At 36.6% G+C, this 25044-nt stretch overlaps 1 protein-coding gene across 1 annotated transcript in view; it reads right to left on the bottom strand.

The window, feature by feature from the left end:
* The window catches only part of DACH1 (dachshund family transcription factor 1), a 414309-nt gene extending 390237 nt beyond the window's left edge, over window positions 1-24072 (bottom strand). The window contains exon 1 of the mRNA XM_027116097.1: window positions 23249-24072. Coding sequence (XP_026971898.1) covers window positions 23249-24072 — 824 coding nt within the window. The remainder of the gene's footprint in view (window positions 1-23248) is intronic.
* Between the last annotated feature and the right edge of the window lie 972 nt (window positions 24073-25044).

Genomic DNA, 25044 nt, shown 5'->3' with positions numbered 1-25044 from the left:
GTTTTTGACATCACCTGGATAATTTACAAGCATCTCGAACTTAAAGCCTTTGAAATGGAATTACTTATATTCACCAAAACCTTCTTCTCTTCATGGTCTTATGACTGAGAGCCTTGTTCATCAAACACTCAAAAGTTAATCCCAACTCATTCTTCTTTCCCCGAACATCTTACTAAATCCATTTTAATTTAATTTCTCTTCTTTCTGTTTTCCTCCCTCAAACTCCACTACTGCTGCCTTAGTTATTTCCAACTGGATTATTGTTATAGTCTCTAGTTTAAAATGCTACTAATTCACACTTCCTAGGGTCACAGTTATCTGTCCAAAACACAAATCCAGTCATATCACTCTTCCAATTAAAAATCTCCCAAAAGAAAAAAATCTACCAATGATTTTTCATTATCTACCATATAGTGTTCAAATTCCTTAATGTTAGAACATAGAGCCCTTCCTGAGCTTTTGCCAATATCTCCATTTGCAACCCAATCTCTGACTCCTGATTAACAGATATAACCCGATCTCCAATCTCCAGCCAGGCCAACGACCAATCCCTGGAAAATAACAGGGGCCATTTTTTATAGTTATCATTCTAGGCATTTGTACATTTATGTCTGTTTATTTTGCTTTAATTTCAGAATACCTAAATTCATTAATGTAGACACATCCTTTGCTAATACTACAAAATTAGGATAAAGAACAATGAAAAATGCAAAATTAATAAAAGGAGAAGAGAGTGATAAAAGGAAAATAGAGCAAGGCAAAAAAATATGTAAAAAGAATGCAGTCAAGTCCTAAAGGCCACACAAGTATCTGAGCGGATAAATTTGATTTTAATTTTCTTCATATTCATGTTTTTAAGCTTGGACTTCAAGAGAGATATGACTTATGAACTTGGACGAAAACTTTATCACTTTTCTTTCTGTCTTAAAAAATGATAAAGAGCATGTGTAAAATTAAGGAAGAACACCAAAAAATTCCTAGTCTGTATCTACATTATGGTGGCACCGTTGTTCTACATGCCCAAGGGAGTATTTTACAGTATGTTTTAGGATGCTCCAAGAGTAATTTTCATAAAGAGGACTTTCATTTTCCTGATAGCCATAATGTTTTCTGGAGCACAAAATATGTGGCACCATAAAATCACAAGATTTTAACTAGAAAAACTTTGTAGATATTGAACCATTTTATTTACTTGTTTGTTTATTTATTTATTATTTATTGTCTTCTAAATTCTTTTCTATGTACTGCAATATTTTCCTCCCAGGATTTCTGACAGCATTAATATAATAATTATATATATATATATATATATATATGTGTGTGTGTGTGTGTGTGTGTGTGTGTGTGTGTGTGTGTGTGGTACGGCAACTCAAAATAGAACTTTAAAAATAACTCTACCTATTTTCTAATGAGAAAGCAAGTCTCTATTCAATTTCATCTTTCCTAAAACCCTAAAGTTGAAACTCTTGGTCAGTGACAGGATATGCCCATTTTTCTTAGTCCACTGGAAGGATGCTTGAATAGAAGCACTTCTCACCATGAATAAACTGTGAAATGTAGATGAAAATTATATTTAGTTACAACTGCCAGCCTTGAGTCTGCTCTAAACAAACATATCTGTTTGTGACATTGGAGACAAACAAGCATTGCTTACTGAGTAGGACTGACTGTCTAGGAATGGGGAAAACCAGTCTACGGCTTTCTAAGGTCACTGAAAAACTGCCAACAGGAAGTCAACACCATGGCTTTTCCATTGCCTGACTATAAGTGCTAATTCTTGAATTCTCTTTCCCAAATAGGACCTGGCAAAGGATATTTATTGAATTCCTACTAATCTCTATGTATTCCTAGTACCCTCTATGTATTCCTACTAACCTCTGTGTATTCTTACTAACCTCTACGTAGTTTGCTATGGCATTTAACTTTTGACCTCCCTTCTGTAAATCCACTTCTTGTTGGTTAGGTTTTATGCTCCCTGACGGGCAAGTGAGAAAGCTGAAGCTCAAAATGGGTGTATGCAATTTTCCTTAGGATAGGAGTCTTTTAGTAGTTAGGAGTGTAGGATCTGGAATTAGAAGCCCTGATGTCACCTTCTCATTTAACACTCGCTGCCTTGGGTGATTTATTTAACTTCTCTGTAACTCAGTACCCTCCTCTATAAAATGAAGATAGGACTGTTGTGAGAATTAAGTGAGATACCTAGGTTGTGCCTGGCATACCGTAAGTGCACAAAAAACTGTGTTGATAACAGAATAGGAAATATCATAAGGCAAACTTTGTAAAGGACACTGAGAGCTGAGGAAAGTGAAGAGTGCAGGAAGAGAATGAATCCCAAAAGAGACTGGGAAATAAGATGGCAAAGAATCAAAGGATTATACGGAATTGTTAGTGGAGATAAGAAAAAAAAAAAAGAGACACTTAAATACTCACCTATTATTCAAAGCTAAACCTTAAAATATTTCTCCAACAATTTACTCAGCAAGCTTGATAATAGACTGAAAAATGATTTTCCAGTCAAGAGGTAGCTATCTATTTTTCTGACTTGTCAAAGTCTTCCGGATGTCTTGTTAGAACACTGGCAAACAAAGTGAGCTCAGGTGAGACGTAGCTCATTTAAAAGAATCTTAATTTTCAATAACATTTCACAGTGGACCAGACGTGCTTCTAACATTCCAATATTGAAACCACCACTTTATGAAAAGTGTATATGGCTTCTTTTTTACTGTCCTGTATTACCTGAAAGTGATTTAAAATACAGTCTTGATGCTTCTAGGACTCTATTCAATTTTGAAAACAACAGTACTCTAAATTCCAAATTTGCTACATTATAATAAAATTTAAATTTCCACAAGAAGCGTTTCTTGTTTACTAGACACATACAAGTGAAAAAAAGTTCAGTTCAAATATTCTATATATCAAGATCCAACTGAAGTGCTCTTTGATGCAACAGTATGTTGAGCGAAGGAAAAAGCATGTGGACGATGGATGACACACGTTAGGATCATTTAGAAAGACATTTATTGTTAAGGTTACAGGAAGCTTTGCCTAATGCTTAAACCTGATATGTGTACTTCTAACAAGCATTTAAATGAGCACACTGTTTCTGAAACAGTGTGACTGTCTCCTTAGGGAAGTCATAAATGTAAAGAATCAAATTTCGATTTGATTGTTGGAGAAAACCACAAAGTCAGATCTCTAAGACAGAGGTCTCTAGCAGAAGTGAAAATGGCGCTACTTCCTTCAGCCCATTCTTGGCTTTCCATAGAAGAGGCTCTCCCCTGAATCTTAGCATTGAAAGTTACAAAGGAAGAAGTAGAGGTTTGAGAATCCTAAGAGCATGAACTAATGGAATTTACAACTGAACAATATACTTAAAATTTATAGCAGAACTAGTGAATGAACTTACTTCCATAAATTTACTTTATTTCACATAATATTGTTAATTTGAAATAACAAGGTTGTGAGGAAATAGTTCAAATCATCCTGGACAGGCAACCAGGGCAATAGTAGAAGGGTGGCAGTGGAAAAGCATTGTAACGAGTCCGCTAGTAAGGTCAAAGAGGAATGGGCAGAAAACTATAGAAACATCAAGGCACGTGCCACTTTTTCAACACACAGTTGATGTAATTTAGCAAACCACCATCAGAATTACAGCTGTCATTGCTAAATACTATTTATAAACTCTATACCTTCTCTCTTGAATAAGTACGAAATGACACCGTTTTGTTCCTGAGTTGTGCCATATATCACATATGCAATACTTTGATGAGACACTAAACATTAACAGAAATACTCAAAATATTTAGATCTTACCAACATGAACTCCTTATCTTAACTGTAGATATTCTGGAACAAGAGTTCCATCACTTTTCCCACATGATATTTACCTGGTTAAAAAACATTATTTCCCACACTTGATTAAAGTGAATAGATGTAAATGAACAAAATGACGCACCTACCCCACCAGGGAACTTGCAAATCTCAACAATGTGCCAATCTGATAAACAAGTTCTTCATATGGAGTATGAGGATACAAAACAGCAAAGTACTTTTTTTCTGCTGTGAAAAAGAAGTTTAAAAAAAAGATCTAAAGACACCAAAAAGAATGGCAAGCTACTTGGATGGAAGACTGCATCCACGTGGATGATTAAGATGAGATGAGGAAGCCTATTCTAAAGAACAACATGTGAAAGAAAACAGGCACCACCCCAAATTGTCCATGGCTACTTCCCAGTTTAAAACTGGGAAGTGTTGTCACAAACTCTGCCTATAGCAGACTTTATCTACTATACAAATGATGTTTAAATCTCAATTACATGCCCAGATGAGTGGTTTTCAAGCTTTCAAGAATAACCTATTTATATCTGTTGGGAATGATAACCTCTCAGTAATAGGAGTGGCATCTTGAATATTTAAAAAAAAATTATATTATTACTATTATTTCCAAATAATTTATAATCTTCAAACTTCAATCTAGATTAGAGTCATGGATTAAGTATTATTTGAATAGGAAAATAGAAAATAAAAGTTCTGGAATGAAATTTCTTGGATTCTGTTTCCTCTACTCGCCATGTACTAGCTGTATGCCCTTGGTAAAGTTAATTAACTGCTCTGAGCCTTAGTACCTTTATCTTTCTTTAAAAGCAGGTAGAACCTACCTCTTAGGGTTACTATGGGGAATGAAAGAGATAACATCTAGCAAACAGTAATCACTAATAATCGTAACTGTAATTTTTATTATCAATAGTAATGTTTTAAACTGCATATGAATATACTCAATTCAAATTTGTACACACTTCAAAAATTATAAGTTTTGTGACCTTTCATAATTAATCTGATAAACCATAATAATAATAGAGATAAAGGTAAAATCTCAATCTTATTAAATTATACATACATGAAGAAACACAAAGTGTAACTATTTGTGCTTAAACTACTACAAAAACATGGGATACATTCCAGAATTTGACACCTTATATTATACTTAAGAACTAATGTTAAATATACTTTCATTTTATTTTTTATTTCTACATAAAAATCTAAAACATATATATTTCTATTCATGCTTTAATTTCTTGGTTATAACCAAAATTCCCTAAAACTAAGAATCTCATAAAAGTATTTTAATATAATTCAATAATATGCAAACAAAAATTCTATAAGAAAGTCAATTTTACTTGTAATGAGTGCCTACTATGTGCCAGAAAGTACCTGAGAATTTTAACAAGATAAATGCAAGATAATAGTCTAGAAAAATCACAGGGAGGTAATTATTAGTCACCAGAAATTAAATTTCTTCAAGTTTTAAAATTAATTGATGAGTTCAAGAAATAACCAGACCGTCTTCTATCAGCAAGCATCTCTATAACTACATTTAAAACTGTTAACAGCAGATCACAAATATTTCAAAACTTTAGATACATAAAGGAAGAATGCAGCAAAAGAAATCCTCCTGGATTTCCCCTCCTCTGGAGAATTTCAGACATGAGATGCTTTTGTAGACAAATGCCAAGGAGAAAATCAATCAGATCCAATTTCAACAACCTACTAAATTTCACAATATAACAAGGGAGAAACTATGTGTGTTACATAATTTACAAAAATGTCAAGACATTGTTATAAATCTACAGACAAAGGCAGAACAAGTAGTATTCTGAGATAGACAACATTATATTAGATTGATGAGTTCACAAAATATTTGGCAGACACCAAATTTCATGTTAAGATGCTTGAATGCCTATCCCAAATTTATTTTCAAAACAGGAGACTCCAGAAAATAATCATTTGGGAGGATTTTGAGATGCTTGGTAGAGAATAATTATAAATTATATATTTGGTTAAAAAAAATCCTATGGACTTAACTATAATAGAATGCTCTAGGCAACTTAAAACGAAATCAAAGATTCAATAATACCTGATTTAGCAAAAAGAAAAGGAAGAGAAACCTGATGTAAACTTATTAGAATCTCCCGTTTTAATAGTGAATTGCATAGCGGTTACTGTAGCTATTGGATGTCATACTCCCTGAAATAAAATAAGTTATTTCCTTTGCAGATGCTATGGCTATATTTCATCTTTTCTTGCTTTTCAAAGATTTTGTCATGTTAAATTGTTATTTAAAATGTCTGAAAGTTAATGGCAATAAAACTTTAATAAACTTTATATTTATAAAAAGACTAATTTTTCAGAATTCACAAGTTCCTTTTAATAGTTGTGATTTCACTGTTACTTCCTTAGAAAGAGGAGAAGAGTGTGACAGCAAAAACCAAAATAGATTTTTCTTTATGCTTTTGTGCATGGTTCTGGTAAAATAACATAGCTGGGTGAGAACATATAAGATCTAGTCTCTTAGCAACTTTGAAGTATATAATTGTAAACCTTAAACTTTACACAATATGTAGATTATGTCTCAATTTTTTAAAAAGTAATGGGAATTCTAAACAGATAACAACTCTTGAAAAGCACCTTACTATTTCTGAAGTGCTTTCAAATAATTATTATCACATTCTTATCCTCACAACCTTCTTTTAAAATAAATAGAAAAGTTATCTTTACTATCCCTATTTTACATTTGACAGTATGAAAGTTCCAGCTGACTAATCCAACATCTCCCAGTTAGTAACTGATAGAATCAGAACTTGAAATCAAGTTTCCAGATTGTTCTCATGACCCCAGGTTTTCTATAGATTAGTAAATCTCAAATCTACAGCTATTATCGTAATGAAATACTCCTCTTGGATAGCCATAATAATTTCTTTTTGAAATAACATAATAATATCTTTGTGGGAAACAATTCCCCAAACTTACACTTGTTGATAAAGTTTTCAAAACTTAGTTTTCGTATATGTATTGAGAATTACATTTTCTTGCTAACAAATAAAAGTGAACTAGAAAAGACAAAAACATATTAGTTGACGCAACCCAGTCACAACTGCTTTACTCATCACAGTCGTGCCCTTGAGATCTGAAAACATTCATTTCAACATCTGACAGCATATTAACTGTTTCAATATTGTGGACTCCTGTTCAGTTTGCTATGGGCAAGAGACCATGCCTTTACACAAGCCGGTGGATCGATTGGTCTTTGGTAGAATCTTAGTTTAAGACTCTTTAAGGCACTGATTTATGCACAATTGATCTGATCAGCCATGCAGTCAATGTGATTTATTAGCTAAGATGGCCAAAACCCTTTTTTCTCCTTTTTCATGCAGTAGTAATTCACCTCATTAGAGGTGGAATCATTATAGGAAGCTCCTGAGAAAAAAGAAGTTGAACCTGCCAGCCTGACTCGTTATTTTCCCCCAAACTGTGGATCCACCAAACAGTAAAAGCTGGACGCTAAGCCCAGAGCTGCTGTGCACACACACAGAAGCCAGTGCACTCTCACTGTGGCCAGAGATGGATGGAATAGATTAAAGGGTGTTCTAAGCTTCCTCCACTCTGAAACATTTCAGACAACAAACTTGTTCGTTTAGCTTCCTGAGAAACTCATTCATTTAGTTTTTAGCACACGTTTTTTCTTTGTTTAACCACAGTAAGACAAATGACTTGTATTACTTGATAATTATGGTGTTTAACTAAACATAGGACTAACAATGTGTATAACAGGGGTTGGCAACCTACAGTATACATGTGGACGCATGCATGTGCGCATGCGCGCGCACGCACACACACACACACACACACACACACACACACACACACACACTCCCAATGTTACAGGAGATACGATTCTGAATAGTTCACCTATGGGCAAACTACACATTTGCATTTGCCAAACACATTTTCTATAACATTTGGAGGGAAAGTGTCTATAGATTTTATATGGTATAAGAGCTCCTTTCCTCTCTTAAAGGTTTATCCCCCAGCCAGATCCTTAATCCTAAATTTCTACTGATTATTGATTACCCCCTTAAAAATTATTAACAAATAGTTAAGGGAAGGAACATAGCAAGGTAAGGACAGCCATCCCATGAGATGGTTCTGCTTTAGAACAGAGTATTGACTCAACATTGCCTCTTCTTCCATTCAATCTGCTGCTGAGAGCTCAAAGCTCAGAACCTGAACTCTAGTTGCCTCATCCATGCATTTCCATTTGACTTGGTAGAAATTCCGCACATCACAGTGATTTCAGGGGGTGTGACCTGCTAATAGCTGTCCCCTAATACCTTATTTTTCTCTAAAAGAATAAACGCTTTGCCACTTCTCCACCTGTCCCCCACCCACACTATGAAGGCAATAAATGAATATGCAATACTCTACGACTAAAGATGTGACAACCACACATTAGAATGATTAGGCAGTTGTTGAGGGGTGGTACATTATTTTACATGTGCTATATAAATTGTGAACAGCTTTGATTAAAAATCTAGATTTACTTAAACTCAGTTATGCAATTTCTGTACAGAAGTCTACTATGAGCTATACCTTCGATTTACTCGGACGAATGACTCCTGTAGAATAGGCTGAATGAAGGCACAATTTTTATGCTGAACACCGTTTCAATAAGACAAGCTTTAAAATAAAGCAAAGAACAAGATAACCCAAGAGGGAAGAGATATGGGAACATATGTATATGTATAACTGATTCACTTTGTTATGAAGCAGAAACTAACACACCATTGTAAAGCAATTATACTCCAATAAAGATGCAAAAAAAAAAAAAGAACAAGGTAAGCTGCAAAATATATGAATGTTTGTATAACTCTCACAGGAGGCACAGCCCCACCTGCCCTTACTACTAAATCAGCAATGTCAACATGCCAACAAGTTTAGCTATTGAACTGGTTAAAAAGAAACATGGTATGCCGTGTATGCGTGAATTTGTGCGTTTGTGTATTTGTAACCATATTCAAAATGAGAAACCTTTACTGAAAGGATCTCAGGTGAAAATTTTGCAATGTAAGAACCATCTCAGTAAGAGAAAATATAATTGGGGACTTATGTTATATTCTGGAGTTCTTATTCTCATTGAATATTTGGGGCTAACTTATCTAAACTTTTTCTTTAATCTTTCCTATTAATAGAGATTAGTTGAAAACACGTGTCTCTTCCTGATTTAGATTTTTGTTGCAAAATTTTGGCTGAATTAAGTATTTTGATAATTACCTGTTTTTTCAGAGAGTTGCAACTCCATGCTCATAATACACTTTTAAATTTACTTTGTAATTTACATTACATTTGGTCCATTGTAATAGTATTAGTAAAATTCTATTGATTTAGATATGTCCAGTTTTCCAAATAAAACTTTGCCTAAGTTACCAATGGTTTAAAAGAATATTTTGGTTTCCTTTAGATAATTGTATTTTCTTAGCACCAGTTTTATAAATAGAATAAAACACTCCAGGGAAAATATTGAGCTGTACATAGTGGTGTTCTGGTTGTTGAAATCATTCACTCTTTGGACCTGTGAACCACAAAGCACCCACAGCTCAGCAAATCCCAGAATAGCACATGCCATGTCATGTCTTATTGTTTTAACATAGTCCTCACATTCTACCCTCCCAACATAGCTGGACAGCTCAATATTGATGAGTAGCAACAATTGACATCATAGTCTATGGAATACAGTTCTGCCGTTAAACACATGCTGTTACTATTTAACGAATACAAATTTATCTTACCTTGGGACTACTTGAGATAAATATTTTAGTTTGAGACCCCAATGTTGTTACAATATTGTCACGTGTAACTTTGTCCTAAAGTGGATATATGGTCCAGTAAAATTCTCAGTGGGCTTCAGCACTGGTTTAAACAGTGAATGTACAATCTCTGCCTAGTTAAACTATACTCTTACATGGTGAGAGTGCCAATGAATATGTTTCATCAGATGTTCCTGGGAGCTGTCTGGCCAATAGGAGGGATTTGAAACTGTTCCCTAATCACTGTTGAAATCACTGATAGTACTGTCTGTCCATACTATGACAGACAAAAGCTGAAATGTATTAAACATAGCAATCCATCATCCTGCAGATGGAAAGCAGGAGCCAGGCGGGTTCAGAGGCAGTGACTACCCGCTGCTTAACAAAGGCTGGAGTCCTGACAGTTCAGTCCCTTCCTACCCCCTCACTACCACCCCTCCATCTAAGATGAATGAGTGTAATCAGTGAGGGAGAAAGCCTGCTGAGGACCTCAAATTCAAACATTGTTACATTTAAAGTGCTGCTTTTTTCCCGCTAATCAGAACTGTTACTGGAAAACTTTTCTCCAAATATAAGGGGATAGGTATTTAAGTAAATGAATAAATGAATAAACTGTAGATTCAAGAAAGCACATCCTTAGAAAATACTGCAACGGTATGCCATGAAGTTTGGATAGCTAGCTTTGAAATAAAGGTTTGATACCAATACAAAGGAAGTTTTTTAAAACTTCACTCAGTTAAGGTTAAGTTTACACTGTTTGAAGCAACTTAATAGTGATGTTCTTTTTGAATGACAAGGGAATTATTATCTTTATATAAGCACCAAATAGAAATGAAATGCTTTTTGCTGAAGTTCAATTCATTTTGCATACTTGCTTCTAATATGGACATATGAGTCACAAAATAGCCAAAGGGAGGGAAAAAACCCTCAACTGCTAACAGCACATTAACACAGTATAGAAACGAAAGACACTTTTCTTTGGATTTCAGCCTTGTCATTTCCAATTTTCTGCTCCTTGGACATGCTTGTATTCAAATTCTGGAACATCTATTCAGCATATCAATCCTAATTAGACAATCTGGGTCTGGAAAGGATGAGAGCTAGGTCATTTGCATAATTTAATCATAAATACTCAGTGATACATATTTCCAAATGCATTTGTACAATTATCTTTTCATCCTTGGGGCAATGGTATTAATATGATTAGGCAATATTTCTGGAAAAAACAGACAAGTATGCACTCTTTTTAACTGCAGCTTAGGGCGATATGAAAAATTAATTAATTTCTGAAGAAAATCAATTTCTCTACGTGACCACATTATACATCGCTAAACCAAGACTCAGAAACCTCTCTCAATCACTACATTTTATCAGGCTCTTCTAAATTCTGATTAGTATGTAAACAATTCAATAGAAAAACTAGTAATATATCAAAAAGCATCTTAAATTTTGAAGCGATCTTTCTGTCTACTTTTCATTTCAGGAATACTACCTTGCTTTACTTTAATGCATTGTTATTTAACCTGTCAATGAGAAGCCTGTGCTTTTGGTGTGAATTCATCTTGAGTGATCTTTTATTAATGTACATTAACCAATTTCAAGGACAATAGGATAAGGTTACTTTTGAAATGCTTTCTCAAGAAGTAGATTTATATTTATCTAAAATAACCTTCACACGAGACTGCTTATTATGAAAAAAATTAGATAAACTAAGTTGTCCCAAAGAGTACCATTGTTATACAAAAAACATTGCAATATACTTAGTAGAGATATAAGAACCCAGGTGGCTAATCTGATTTTTTTTAAAAAAGAGATTCAGCTTTGTATGCTGATTAGTACAAAAGAAAAAGTCACATTTGTGAGTTTAAATGTGCTATTCTTTTCTTTTCAATCAAATGAAAAAGTAGAAATGCATGCAAATATTCAATATTCATTTAATTTGCATAAAGGTGCTTGAACAAATTTTTGATTCTAACAAGCTCATTTTTCATGCGTTTTGTCTTTCATCCTAATCTAGCATCTGTCATTCCTTTTTGAAGTTATTATCGGCCCAATTCCCTCTTGGACATGGTTGCTGGGTGACCGGTATCTTAGCACCCACTTTGACAGGAACAGATGTGAATCTGATCAAGAGATTTCCCAAGAGTACCTGAAATCACAAACAACTTTTGTGAAAAACAAACAGCATCCCTGTCATGGGCCCTTATTTAACCCACTCCCCAAAAGCAAGAGCAAAAAAGTTTACTTCAGATCAAATATATACCATTTTAATGTCATTTCCTAAATTAGAAGAAAATAAATAAAAATAAACCATATTTTCACTCTGTTGAATTAGAGGAATCCAATCTAAATATCAAAAGCTCAAAAACCCAGCTTGTTCTGTTTTTGGATAGATAGTTATGGGTAAATATGGATTTATATTTCATGCAAAATTTCACTAGAGTGTCTACCAAAAATAAAGAGGATTTATTATGAGGACAATTTAGATGATAAAGATATTTAAGAGGATGAAATTTAGTTTGGCGTCTAAAGGCTTCCTATATGAGGTACGATGTAGAATTCTGTGCAAAATTAAGGATCACTCTACTTACAGAGAATTATCTAAAATATAAAAGCTCCACCTCTCCTTTCACACACTTTATAGCAAGATTTTTTTAAGGTGTTTTGGGGTTTTTTTGTTTTGTTTTGTTTTGCAGTTCATTTGGTATACTATCAATCGTTATTAGAAATTGAGCTGCAAAGTGCCACTGGAAGACAAAGGTCATAGAAACTTCATATTATCGCCATTACAAAAGTCAGAATAAGCTGCCTTTCCTAACTAGATTCCTTTTAAGAACAGCATGAAGTTGTGCAGTCACGTGATCTGCCTCCCTCCATTCCTTCCTTCACAGTCAGAGAATGTGCAGACCAATTGCCATGTCAAATAACCATGAAACTAGTTGGGTCAAACTTTTAAATTAAATGAAATATTTAATCAATGTTGCTATTTTATAAATATGGCAACAGAGTGATCTTAGGAAACATCCAAATGACTGACTTAATTTTCAGCTTCATTCAAATGATGTGTTGAGGCAAGGCAGAAAACTGTTAGCTTACAGTGAAAGTTAAGGAGCTTTCTTTTTTTGTCACAGAACAGCCAATAAAAAATAAGCAACATATGTTTAAAACCCTAAATATTTTCTCCTTGATAATCATGACTTATGATAGTAAGAAAAGTGGTATTCCTTTCACTGGAAATCTCAATGTTTTTCTTCCACACTCCAAGAATTGATTTGTTATAACCATTCTTATTAGGAATTTTTATGTTTAGTTCTTGTAAGGAAATAGCCAATTATCCAAATGATTTTACCAATGTTAAGTGAAAAAGGAAGTGAAAGATCTTTGAAATTCTCTCTAATTTTTATTGGAAAAGGAACTTGCTAACCTCAATTCCAAAATCCAATCATGGAATTATTTTTTGTCATTGCATATACTTGAGTGGGGGATATATATGTATATGTGTTGCTTTACCTTTTATAAAATGTTTCTGTATATATAAGATCAAGAGCAAGTTGTTCTATATGAAGAGGTAGGTTCTAAATCTAATGGTAGTCATTTAATATCACCCATTATAGGCAGAGATATTATAAGCCTACCATTTTATATACATTATCCATTTATATATATATAGAGATATATGATATAGCATTTTGATATTCCAGAAATTAAGCAAACTATACATACCTAAATACCTCTTTATTTTGTACCTATGATTAATTTTAGTTTTCCAACTTAGCCCCAGTCCACATAACTAAAATAAAAATGGCTTTTACATATAAAATTTGTCAGTGATCTTCATTTGCTATTGCTAGTGGCAAAGGGAGCCTTCTGAAAACTTTCAAGTGATCCAGCTAAAAATACAATAAGAACTTTAACCTCTCAAAATGTGAATCTAAGAAAAATTAAATATACTCATATAAAAATCTGTATTCTGAAATGTTATCATAGGGAATAACTCCCTGAAAAAAAGTTTCTTTCCCTACTTGGGCTGACTCTTCTGTGGAGAGAAATTAATAAAAAAAAGTACAAAATAAATGTTCCCATGTCCAATTAAACACATTTATGTTTAACCTTTTAACATCTAGCATATATATTTGAAAGGTAGATATTTTGTTTTAAAATGTAGCATCTTAGTCACATGTGAAATCTTGAATAGCTGCCAAATTCTGATGGCACTTTGGCTTAACTGTGAAATGCCATTCATGAATAGTATTTTGTAAATTTCCTAAGAATATATAGTTACTAAATTTGGGAGCTAAACAGGTGTTAACAGAAAGAAAAATCAAATTTGACCCAGAAGGCTCCAATATTAAGGTTTGAATTGGGATCAGTTCATTCCTTTCCCATGGGGTAACTTGTATAAATGTAATTCTATGGTTTCATAAAAGCAGGTCAAGTTTCCATCCCTGGGGGTCTTCTGGCAATTTGAAGCATGGAAGCACTGTTCCTGGCTACAAGTTCAAATCTGCATGTACTGTCAATGGTGTGAAGAAAAAAAAAATCAGTGAAGAGCAGACATATATTCATCTTTGATTACAATATATACTTGTCAGAGGGTTCTTAGAAAATAAGAATAAAGGTGTCAGAGGTCACATGTCATAAAATATTTTGAAACCATTCTCACTAACTTTTAAGTATATATACATACCAGATGATGCAGAAAGGAATGTGAAATATTGTTTTTACTTAGATAACTAAATGCAAAGATGAACTTCTTACCAAATGTCATTTTAAGTTACTATGTCCAAGTGATTTTTTTTTAATCCCTCAAGCTTTAGATGAAGCAGAGTCCTTTAAGCAATCACTGTTTTATAAGCTTCTTCCTGCTTTGCAAAAAAAATGCATGCATGTTTGCACTTTTACCAATGAGGTAATGACTTGACATATGCCATGGAATGATTGAGAAAGTAATTGATTTCAATTTAACTGGACCTCTACCAGGTGTTTTCAAAGACAATTACAGTCCACTGCAAGAAGTGGTAATACACATCTCCTTATGTAGACCTGCAGATTAACCCATTGACCTCATTCCTAACTCATCTCATTGATGGCAAAGCTTTTAGAAGAGCAATCTTTTTTTCTTAGATTATGATATTGTTTTCCTATCATTTATCCACTGATTTTAAAGGATATGCTTGCTCCAAAGTGCAAGCAGCAATGAAATAAACCAATAAAAGAAATGGTGCTATGACATCAAGCACTTTAAAGGTTCTTCAGTAATGTACAGATTCTAGTACCTAATAGTTTAATGTCGATTTCATACAATAAAATACTTATCAGTTATAAATATTTTTTGTAGAGAATTAAAAGTATATCTTAGTTACCATAAAAATAAAGGTCTAGGAAAATCAAGATAAGTGTTTAATCACTGTCTTAATAGCCATATAATGTTATATTTATAATTATATTTTAAAACATTTAAATATAAACTACATCTTTCACCCTAAAAGTAATTTTAAATATAGTTTTCTATGGTCATTCACTAAAGTAGAATTGGCTTTTCATGTGTTATTTTATATTAAATGAATTACAGAAAGCAAAATTAAGCTATTTTTATAAGTAACTTGTTGGTCTTCTGGCCCTATGTTCTACATGCCTCTCGTGTGTGTGTGTGTGTGTGTACAAACACAAATAATATACGTAAAAGCTTTTCTAATAAAGGGATTATAATTACTTAAGCATAAATACATAGACCACAAATGGGCTAAGCTTAACATAAACAAAAATATCCACCACAAAGATCTCTTGAATACTAATAGAAATTTTATACTTGTTGCATACACAAGAACATTCATCCTAGTATAAAATGTGTGAACAGTGATATTACAAAGAAAAGTGCTCCAAATTATTCATTTAAAATCCAGAGGCACTATTAAGCTACAAACTGCCTAACTTAAGACATATATATCATTTCCAAAAATTAAGCTAAAAAAACAGATATTTTAAATATAAAATAAGAATTAATACTGTTGAATATATCAGTCTATTTTAGCAGAGCTGTGATGGGTTCAAAGATTAGTTACAGCTTCAGTGATTTGTTCATACATAAACAAAATGTTTTTAAAATATAAGGCTATGAATAAAACAGCTGACCTACTGCTGCTATTAATACAATTTCTGAATACAATCAGTTTAAGATTTTAACAAAATACTTCATCTGCTTGATATGTGAATGTAATGAAATATTTCTTGATTAATATACTCTAGAGATTGATTATCATTACCTTTACTTAAGAAATGACCATATCCCTTAAACTGAACTAGCAAGTATTTACTGCAAATGATTGTATGTGCTTCTATAAAATAATTCCCTTTTGACTAGTACTCTTTCTTTCCTGATATATTTTCCTTGTCCTTGAAGAAAAGCATTGTTTTTTCCTGTTGTGACTACAGGGGTAATCTAATTATTTAGAAACATTTGATACCATATATAAATTCAAAGATAAGTTACATTGTGACTTTTAATACTTCGTTTACCCCTCCCTTCATTTATTCTAAGGAAAGGAAAACATTCCTCAATTCTTCAATGTTACTAACCAAAAGTAACCAATCTACTTTGTTGCCCATTTCAATATTTGCTTTGAGAAAATCATGCTTGAAAAGCATATCCAATTTTTTGTTAAATATATATACTACCTTCAAAATCCACTGCAAGATTATTATTAATCTACCTATAGTTAAATTACTTTTAGTCTTCAAATCATAGTAAACAATTCCTATTTCTTGCAAGAAACATGCACTATATTCTAGGTAGTGTATTCATCTTAGATAATAACATGTTTTAGATGCTTCAGTTAAACTGTTTTTTTTTTTTATCACTACTCTCTAAAACTTTTTTTAAAACAGCTGGCTATTCAGTGTGTTGCCATGCTGCAGACTTTTAGACACTACAATATGTTTATAAGCACAAAAATATAAGACAAATTAAATACACAGTGAGTTTTCCAGTTTAGTAAGTTGTCTTTGACAGCTTCCACTCAAGTCACGTACATTTAAACGTGCAAAAGAATCCCAGCTTGATATCCTGGATCAACTCCAAGCTAATATGAATCAGAAAGCAACAGGGCCACACCTTTAACAAAGTTCGGTCATTGGACATTTCTATATCCAATTTAGAAAAACCCACATGCAAATTTTTTTTAAATGAGTGAATTAGAATCCTCCTATCTTATAAGATAAATCCAAATCAGAACACACAAGAAATTTAAAATGCACCTGGCTCAAGGTCTCTGATTTTGGATCATGTAGTGATTTGCATCATTCTCTATATATGATTATATGGATATTAATACTTATAAAATAAATATGTACATTTAAATTGGACAGGTATCTGTAATAGACCCCCTCTTAAAAGATTCTCAAAAACCTTCCCAAAGTAAATAGGTGCATCAATATAAAATGATCCACCACTTAATCTAATAATAACTAATTACTAGACTGAATATAATAACTAACTACTAGACCAAATATAAATATACTATCCTTGGTGTTTCCAAAGAAATAATTTGGTAAGCTAACCTCACTATTCTAATTGAGACACTTCTATACTGTGATGTATTCTAAAAAGCAAATATCAGCAATTAAAAGTTATTTAAAGGACAGATACTATAGCAAAAAAAAAATACTTTTGATTGGAAATACTTCTGACAAGTTGAGGAGAAGGAAAGTAAAGGAATTTGAGGACAATGTGGGCTCACAGAGCCACTGGTATGCCTGAGATACATGTATCTGTGCAGATCAGAGCCTTTGATAGTCCACTTATCTAAGCCCCATTTGGTGGGCTTTTAAGTCAGGTTTTCTTCATTAAAAAATAAATTATTGAACACAACAAATATAATGGAAAAGAGCCTCCTTAATGCAGTCTCTAAGTCTGAAAATATAAATATAAATGTATTTTTAATGTATTCTTAACTGAATTTTTAGCTGCAGCATTCACACACACACACACACACACACACACACGACTGACCAATCACAGTGCAGTAACTCAGTAAAGAGAATGGCACATGCTGGCACATGCTAAGGTCATTCTATTCTCATAACAATTCAAACATAAAATGATAAAACTTTATCTTAAATACATGTTAAAATATCCAAATAGTTAATATCAATTTTTTCACATTTTTTGGTCATTTTAAAGGTATATAAATTGATGTGATTTTTTTTTTTCCCCTTGGTGAACAATCTGAAAATGAAATCTTGGAAATATTAAATTCAGGCAAAGTTGAACTTTTCTAAAGAATCAAGTAACGAAAACCTTAAAACCAAAATGTTTAGTGAAATCTAGAAGACTCACCTGTACCTATTTAAGAAGGCATATTTCAAACTAATTTCTTCAGACAAAGATTCAAAGGGAGACAGCTTACAACCTGTGAGAGTTTCATTTCTTATTATATTTTGCAATACATGTGTTCTATGTTGCTAATACAATGCAATTTAAATGATTATTTTACTTGATTAACAAAGGCAACTGTATGAAACAATTTAGTAAAGTAACTTGGAAAGGTAAAATAATACTAATTGACAGTCAAAGCACAAATTGTTCCTAAAATAACAACTTCTTGGTTGCACATTAAGCACATTAAGCTACAAATGCTACACATTCCAAAAACAAAACAGCAAATGAGAAACAATAAAGCATATTATGTTTTTGTATGCTAGTGAATCACACATGGTAAATCACCAAAGAGAAGAGTGATTTATGCTCAAATCCAGCCTAGACTTTAATCAATATTGGGTGTCACAACTCAGAAGGTTGGGGAAGGTAGTGAGGCAAAGAGAGTGGCTAATATTGGTCTCAATAATTTATATGCAACTTCTGTGAAATGTGGTAGATTAAACAAAAAAAACCAGCAGATTTAGACTAAATGAAGTTTAAAAATTCTGCCTTAAATGCAAATACAAAAATTTTATGCAAGAAAACTCTGACAAGAAAAAAATAAGCCTGTCTTGTAGTTTATTATACATAATATTTGAATCATCACAAAATAAAATATTAAATGTGCAAATCAAATTAAGTGTCTCAGGACATTAACCGTGGAGTTCAGAAAGTAAACCATCTTCATCCTCATAACTATGTGCACTATGTGACAATAATGATTATGATATCACTGGAGACTAACTCCAAGGAAAAAAAAAAAAAAACAGATTTGAAAGATATTATCCAAATAACTTGAGAATTTGTATCTTGCAACATAATGTGATTAAACAAGGTAAATCCGAGGTGAGCATATTCTTAGATTTTATTTATGTATTAGTTATTAAACTGCAATTTACCAACATTTAAAAAGTGTGCAGAGATAAGTGATGGAACCAAAAAACTTTCACATTTTAGGCCCTACTCTTCTAATTATGCCATATTTTTCTTGAAATGTTATACGACGAGACATCAGGCTTTACAGGAGCCATTAATAGACTGTAATACAAAAACTTCAAAAGCATAGTCTCTCTTTATTTGAAGTAAGTTTTGAATTTCTCTGTGCTAAGTATCATAATTATCTGTGAGAAGGGAGTCTGTATTGTGTTGAAACTTTCTACATCGAGGCATAAATGCATAAGTCCGTGCCATTGAATAGCATGCAACGGAGGAAATGTTAAATAAATATGCTATTTTTATTTAAAAAATCTTCTGACAAAAAAAGAGCCAAGAATTGGAAAATATTTTATACTTCTTATACTAAAACTGCATTCGTATATTACCACTGGACAAAAAAAGACATGTAGTCTCTCAATTTCCTGTCAATAGATGGTACTGACTTTTAAGGCAAAAGAATACTGTTTGTAAATATATGTATATTTATATAAAATGTCTGATAAAACTAACTGGAATCTTTCCAAGTTAAAAACTTCGTAAATCTAGGGCTACGTAGGACCCAAATCACAAGCTGGTTTGGAAGATCCTGAGACAAAATCAACTTCTGGCAATGCTCAAAAAAAAAAAAAAATTATTTTTGATGACAAAATAGAACAGTCACTTTTTATTACCTGAATTCACAGAAAATTGAATGCTAACCCAAATCTACAAACAAGCAACTGACTCAGAGACTTGACCATGTACATAATTACTTTTCTTTTTTTGTTGTTGTTTAATGGTTACCAGTTAATTAAGTGACCTCTGTTGCAACAGCCAAGTTCATGCAACTAATGTTTAGTTGAAAAATAATAATTAGAGGAAGGTGATCAAGGTCAGACTTTGTCCTCTGACAACTTTTAAATATATTTCCTTATATTTTCTTTCATGCTTTGAGACCCCTATTTTATTTAGCTTTACTATCAAGGAGGTGACAGTCTCTGTTTCATCTCCTTGTGGTAATGACAGATGGCTTCAACATTTATTCTAGTTTTCATAGATAGCACACTGATGCAATAGCCCCAAGCAAATTAAATCCACTCCGAGGTTTGTTACTAACTTACTGAGCCACATTGAGCAAGCTTATGAACGCTTCTTTTCCTTAACATCAAAAATTTTGGTTCCTCAAATTCTCTGGTATCTAAATACTCTTAAGAGACGTAATTAAATACATGTTCTTTAAAAAGCTGAGAGTGCTAAGATTTAATGTTTCTTGCACACTATGTACATATTATTTTATATAGTTTGCCTTTCTGCACAGTTCCTCTTATCTTTTGCATCAATTATTCCTTTAGATAGTCTCTTAAGTAGCCAGAGGAGAAAGAAACCATAATGAAAGAAATCAATATATACAGATGAATGAAAAAGGATTTTAGTAGTAAGGGCATAAACTGGACTTGAATGAAAAGGGTAATTTTAGTTTTGTAAATTCAAGATAAAAATATTTTAGGTATTGTTTCCAACGCTGAGAAATAAGACAGTAACACTTGTAATTATCACTAAAAAATAATGCATCACAATGCAAACAGTATATTTTGGTGAGAGGGAGTTCAATGATAAGTTTTCTATTTTCTTAGTCAGTGGCAGAATTAGGAAAACCTAGGCAGATATCTACAACTACACATCTTCTTCAGTATTTGCATGTGTTTAGGTTTGAGAAAGTCTTGTAGTTGATAAAAGATCAAAATGCAATAGTAAATCAACAAACTTACCACATTTAACTTTAACCTGAAATAGAGTTTTGGAATAACACATTTCATTGTAAAGTATTAAAACGAGGTGATTGAAATATAAATAGAGTACTGATGAGATATTTTTGAAGGGATAAACAGTTTTACTGGATTTAACTTATCTTGGCTCTGAAAGTTTTAACTCCAGAGGCTTTGTTAACCTCAGGGAAAAAATACTTTAAAATTATTTCCTAATAACTTTAAGAATATTCTGCAACCATATGGTGAGGACTTCAATTCCAAAACCTGAAAATTCCATATTTTCAGAAATTTCTGGAAAAAAAACACAAAACACCAAGAGAATAATTGTAAGTGGTGTAACACTACCTGCTTTAAATTGATTATAACATTGCAGTCTCTGAAGGGAGTTTTCTCCACCAATTTTTTTGCGTGTTATGCGAAATGGCCATTAATTATCTAGTACAGTGTGTGCTGTAAGAAACACACAAAGAAGATTCAAGAGAAGAGTGGTTTGGTTACTAAGAAAAACAGCGCTTCACCAATCTACTGGATAGGTAGGCAATTTCACCGCAATCATATCTGAACTGGCTTCAAATTTTGACTAGCATTCTTTATAACAACTCCGCAACAATTTTCTGCCCTGATTCAACTTGTTTTAACAGTAGATTTTTTGTAAATATGTTATCTTCTGAACACCCAAGAACTCCAATTATCTCCGTAAATGACGTTTAGTGATCAAGATTCCCCCTCAATCTTTACTGCCACCTGTCCAGACTCTTGGGCACGCGTGCGCGTACACACACGCGGGCGCTCAGCATTCACCCAAAAATAGTAGAAATAAAGGTTCAAAACCCAGATATACACCCATGGCCCGATGCAAAGAATGGCAAATAAACACGGAAAAGAGTTTCTGGCTAGGTCAGGGTAAGACATTTACTGGGTTGGAATTCGAGTCTTTTTCGTCTTCCAGTCTTCCGGGGGCACTAGCCAGAAGTCTTCTCCCAAGGAAGAAATAGCTAGGGGCTTTTCTACCCCGGTTTCCTTCTGGTCTAGTCCTGCGCCTTTCCTTGCCGCCTCTGTTTCCCTAGCTCTCCTAGGGGAACACACCCAAAAGAAGTAAAACTCCGCTTCTTCTCCCGATCTTTAAACTTATTTGGAAGGTACCGAAGTCGCTGCACACATTTTGCGCGCAGTTCCCACGCACTCACTTCTAGACTCCAACTTTCCCTACTTGCTTTTACCCGGTATCTCTGAACTTTCCCCTCTGCAGCCAACGATAGGGACAAGACGGAACCGTGAGAGCGGGTGGAATGATCACTTCTACCCCGAAACTGCCAAGTTACCCTACTCCCGCCCCCTCTCGGTAGATCCTCCCCCAGTGAGCGTTCATTAGCATAAAACTGGTCGGGCCTGGCTCCAGGTCCCGTGGCCTCTATAGAGTTCCCGCGCTTTGCCGGGCTGGGGAAGCCATGGCACCGGTATTCAGGTACACAGAGCATCCCAGTGCAAAGCCTGCACCTGCTCATTGCGTGAGCTACTAACCCTTAACAAAAAAAAAAAAAGAAAAAAAAAAAAAGAAAGAAAAAGAAAAGAAAAGAAAAGGGATAAAAAAGGAAAAGAAAAAAAGAACAGTTTGGAGAGAAAGCGAGAAAGCAAGCTGTGGTCTTCCTTCCCCATCTCTCCGGTTCAGCTTCCAAGAGTCTCAGGCACCCGGTCACCTTCCCCTACGGAAGGGACCCTGACGGTCCCCTCGCGTCTGCCCCGGGGCAAACGTACCCCTTCATCTTCTTTGCACACGCACACGCTCACACGCGGACACACGCACAGATGCGCGCACACACAGATCCCTCCCCTCCGCGGGCTTGCCCTAGGGGCTTCGGAGCTGAACTCGCTTTGGGTACCCCGGGATTGCGCCGGCCTCTCGGCCTCTGGGGCCGTCCCCCTCCCGACCTCCAAGTGACCCACTCCCAAGGCTACCTCGCGGGGCCCTCACCCGGAGCGCGTCTTCCCGCTCCTCGAACCCTGCCGAGCAGGGTCACGACCTCCCTCCGCCCCCGGGATGCCGCCTGGCGCCTCCGAGCAGCCAGGCCAGTGCCCCGCGCCTTGCGGTGGAACCCGGGTCCGAGGGAGCGCGCACACGGGCGGCCGCGCTGAGAGGGGTCCCCTGACGCCGGCGTGGCCCAGGAAGGGCGCTGTGGCCCCTGGAAAGGCACCGTCCTCCTCCTTCCCGCCCCCTCTGCCCGGAGGCTTGGGGTTCTCGCGTGCAACAGCGGCTGCGCCTCCGCTCCCGGGCCAGCAAGGGGTGGACCCGGCCGGAAGAGCGCGGTCTGGGCAGGGTGAGGTGCCAACTTCTCCGAGGGTCGGGAGCGGCCGGCGAGCCCCGAGGAAAGAGAGGAGAGGGCCGCGCTCGGCGGAGCGCGCGGCTCGCGGGCGCGCGGAGCGAGCGGCGCCCTGAAGGGAGCGAGGGAAGGGCGAGGAGACCGGTGGGAAGGGACCCCGGGCGGCGGAGGCTGCCCCCCGCTCTTTACCTTGCGTTGGTGCAGTCATTGTAGAGGGTCTCGAAGTCCTTCCTGGAGATGAGTTTGCAGCGGTTCACTCCGGGCTGGATGGCGCCCAGTCCCCTCAGGATGCGAACCTGTTCCACATTGCACACCACGGGCGTGATCTCTAGCCGCTTCAGCTTGGTGTAGACGGTGTGTAAGCCCCCCACCAAGTGCTTCAGGAACAGGTCGAAAGCCTGGGGCAGGCAGATCAGCTCGCAGCCCTCCACCGTGAAGGAAGCCACTTTGGCCCCCCTCAGATCCACCATTTTGCACTCATTATTCTGGGGGGTGTTTTCCACTGGGGACGGGGTCGAGTACACCGGTTTCCCGGGGAGGGGCCCGCAGCTGCTGCTACTGCTGCTGCTGCTGCTGCTGCTGCTACTGCTGCTGCTGCTGCTGCTACTGCTGCTGCTGCTGCTGCCCGCGCTCGCGTTGATGGGGGTGCTGGAGGCGCCGCCGCCGCCGCCGCCGCCGCCACCGCCGCCGCCGCTGGCGGTCGCCAGGCTGGGGTTGGGGTTGCAGTTGCTGCCGCCGCCGCCTCCGTTGCCCGCGCTGCCGCCGCCGCCTCCGCTGCCGCCGCCGGTGGAGGTGACTGTGGCCGCCGCCGCCGCCGCCGCCGCCGCCGAAGCGATGGGCTCCGGCCGGAACAGAGTTGGCCCTGAGGACGCCGGGGGCCCGATGGACGGAGCCGGAGACGAGGTCGCTGAGGAGGTGGAGGTGGTGGTGCCGGAGGAGGAAGCAGACGTGGAGATCGGGGGCTGAGTGGGGACCAGCTGGGTCGGAGGGATCAAAGCCGCCGGCACTGCCATGGTCACATATAAGGGGAAACAGAAGGAGAAGCGAGGGAAAAAGTTGCCACACACCCCGGGGAGGGCAAGGGGAAAAAGGGGGGCGGGGGGGAGAAGGAGCTAGGGGGCCACAACAACAACTCTGAGAGAGAACGACAAGGAGAAAGGGAGAGAAGGGGGGAAAAAGGAGGTGAGGGTAAGAAAGAGCGAGCGCAGGAGGGGCGAGCGCGAGAGGCGCTCTAGAGAGAAACGCACAAAAGTGTCCCGCAAGTCGAAATGCGAGTCCTCTCCGGGGGCTGGGATCGGGGGCTGGTTTGGAGGTGGGGGCGGGGAGGGTCGGCTGTTGTTGTGTGGGTCCCGCTCTAGCACAAAGTTAAGGATGAAGGTGAAAAGGAGGAGGTTTGAAGGACTTGGGTTCTCCCTGGCAAGTACATTGATCAAAGATTGAGCGGGGAATGACAGAGAGAAAATGAGCTGAAAAGTGCAGGCTGCCGGCTGGACGAGTTGTTGTTGTCACACGGTGCAGAGGGGAGGAGCTCCGGAAACTTGAAATACCCTTTGAAGCCGCAAAAACCTCACTCACTAGTATTAACCCAAATTATCCAACCAGGAACTCGGAGCAGAGACTCCGAGAGCGCGAGACCCAGGGAAAGCGAGGGAGCGAGAAAAGGAGGAGGGGAGGGGGAGGATAAGTAAGAAACTATGGGAGGGACGGAGAGGAAAAGCCCGGACACAGAAGTGGCGATCGGAAAGAGGGATCATCTACTTCTTTCTCTTCTACTACCGTTAGACTGCATGTCTTAATATTCCATTTCTTCCGCGAAGACTCGTAATTTTTTCCAAAACCTTCTGAGCAATCGTCTGCCAACTTAAAGAGGAGCCAGAGCGCTCCGAGCTCTCCTTCAAGGATTTAGGATGTATCTCTGCTCGTTTTTTGCAATGAGATATAAATGAAAACACATCCTCTCCCTTCATGATAATTAAGAAATTATT

Source organism: Aethalodelphis obliquidens, unplaced genomic scaffold (genome assembly GCF_003676395.1).
Source record: "Aethalodelphis obliquidens isolate GAN/ISIS:26980383/991018 unplaced genomic scaffold, ASM367639v1 scaffold15, whole genome shotgun sequence".
Classification (NCBI taxonomy): domain Eukaryota; kingdom Metazoa; phylum Chordata; class Mammalia; order Artiodactyla; family Delphinidae; genus Aethalodelphis; species Aethalodelphis obliquidens.
This window is presented reverse-complemented; position numbering and strand designations above follow the sequence as displayed.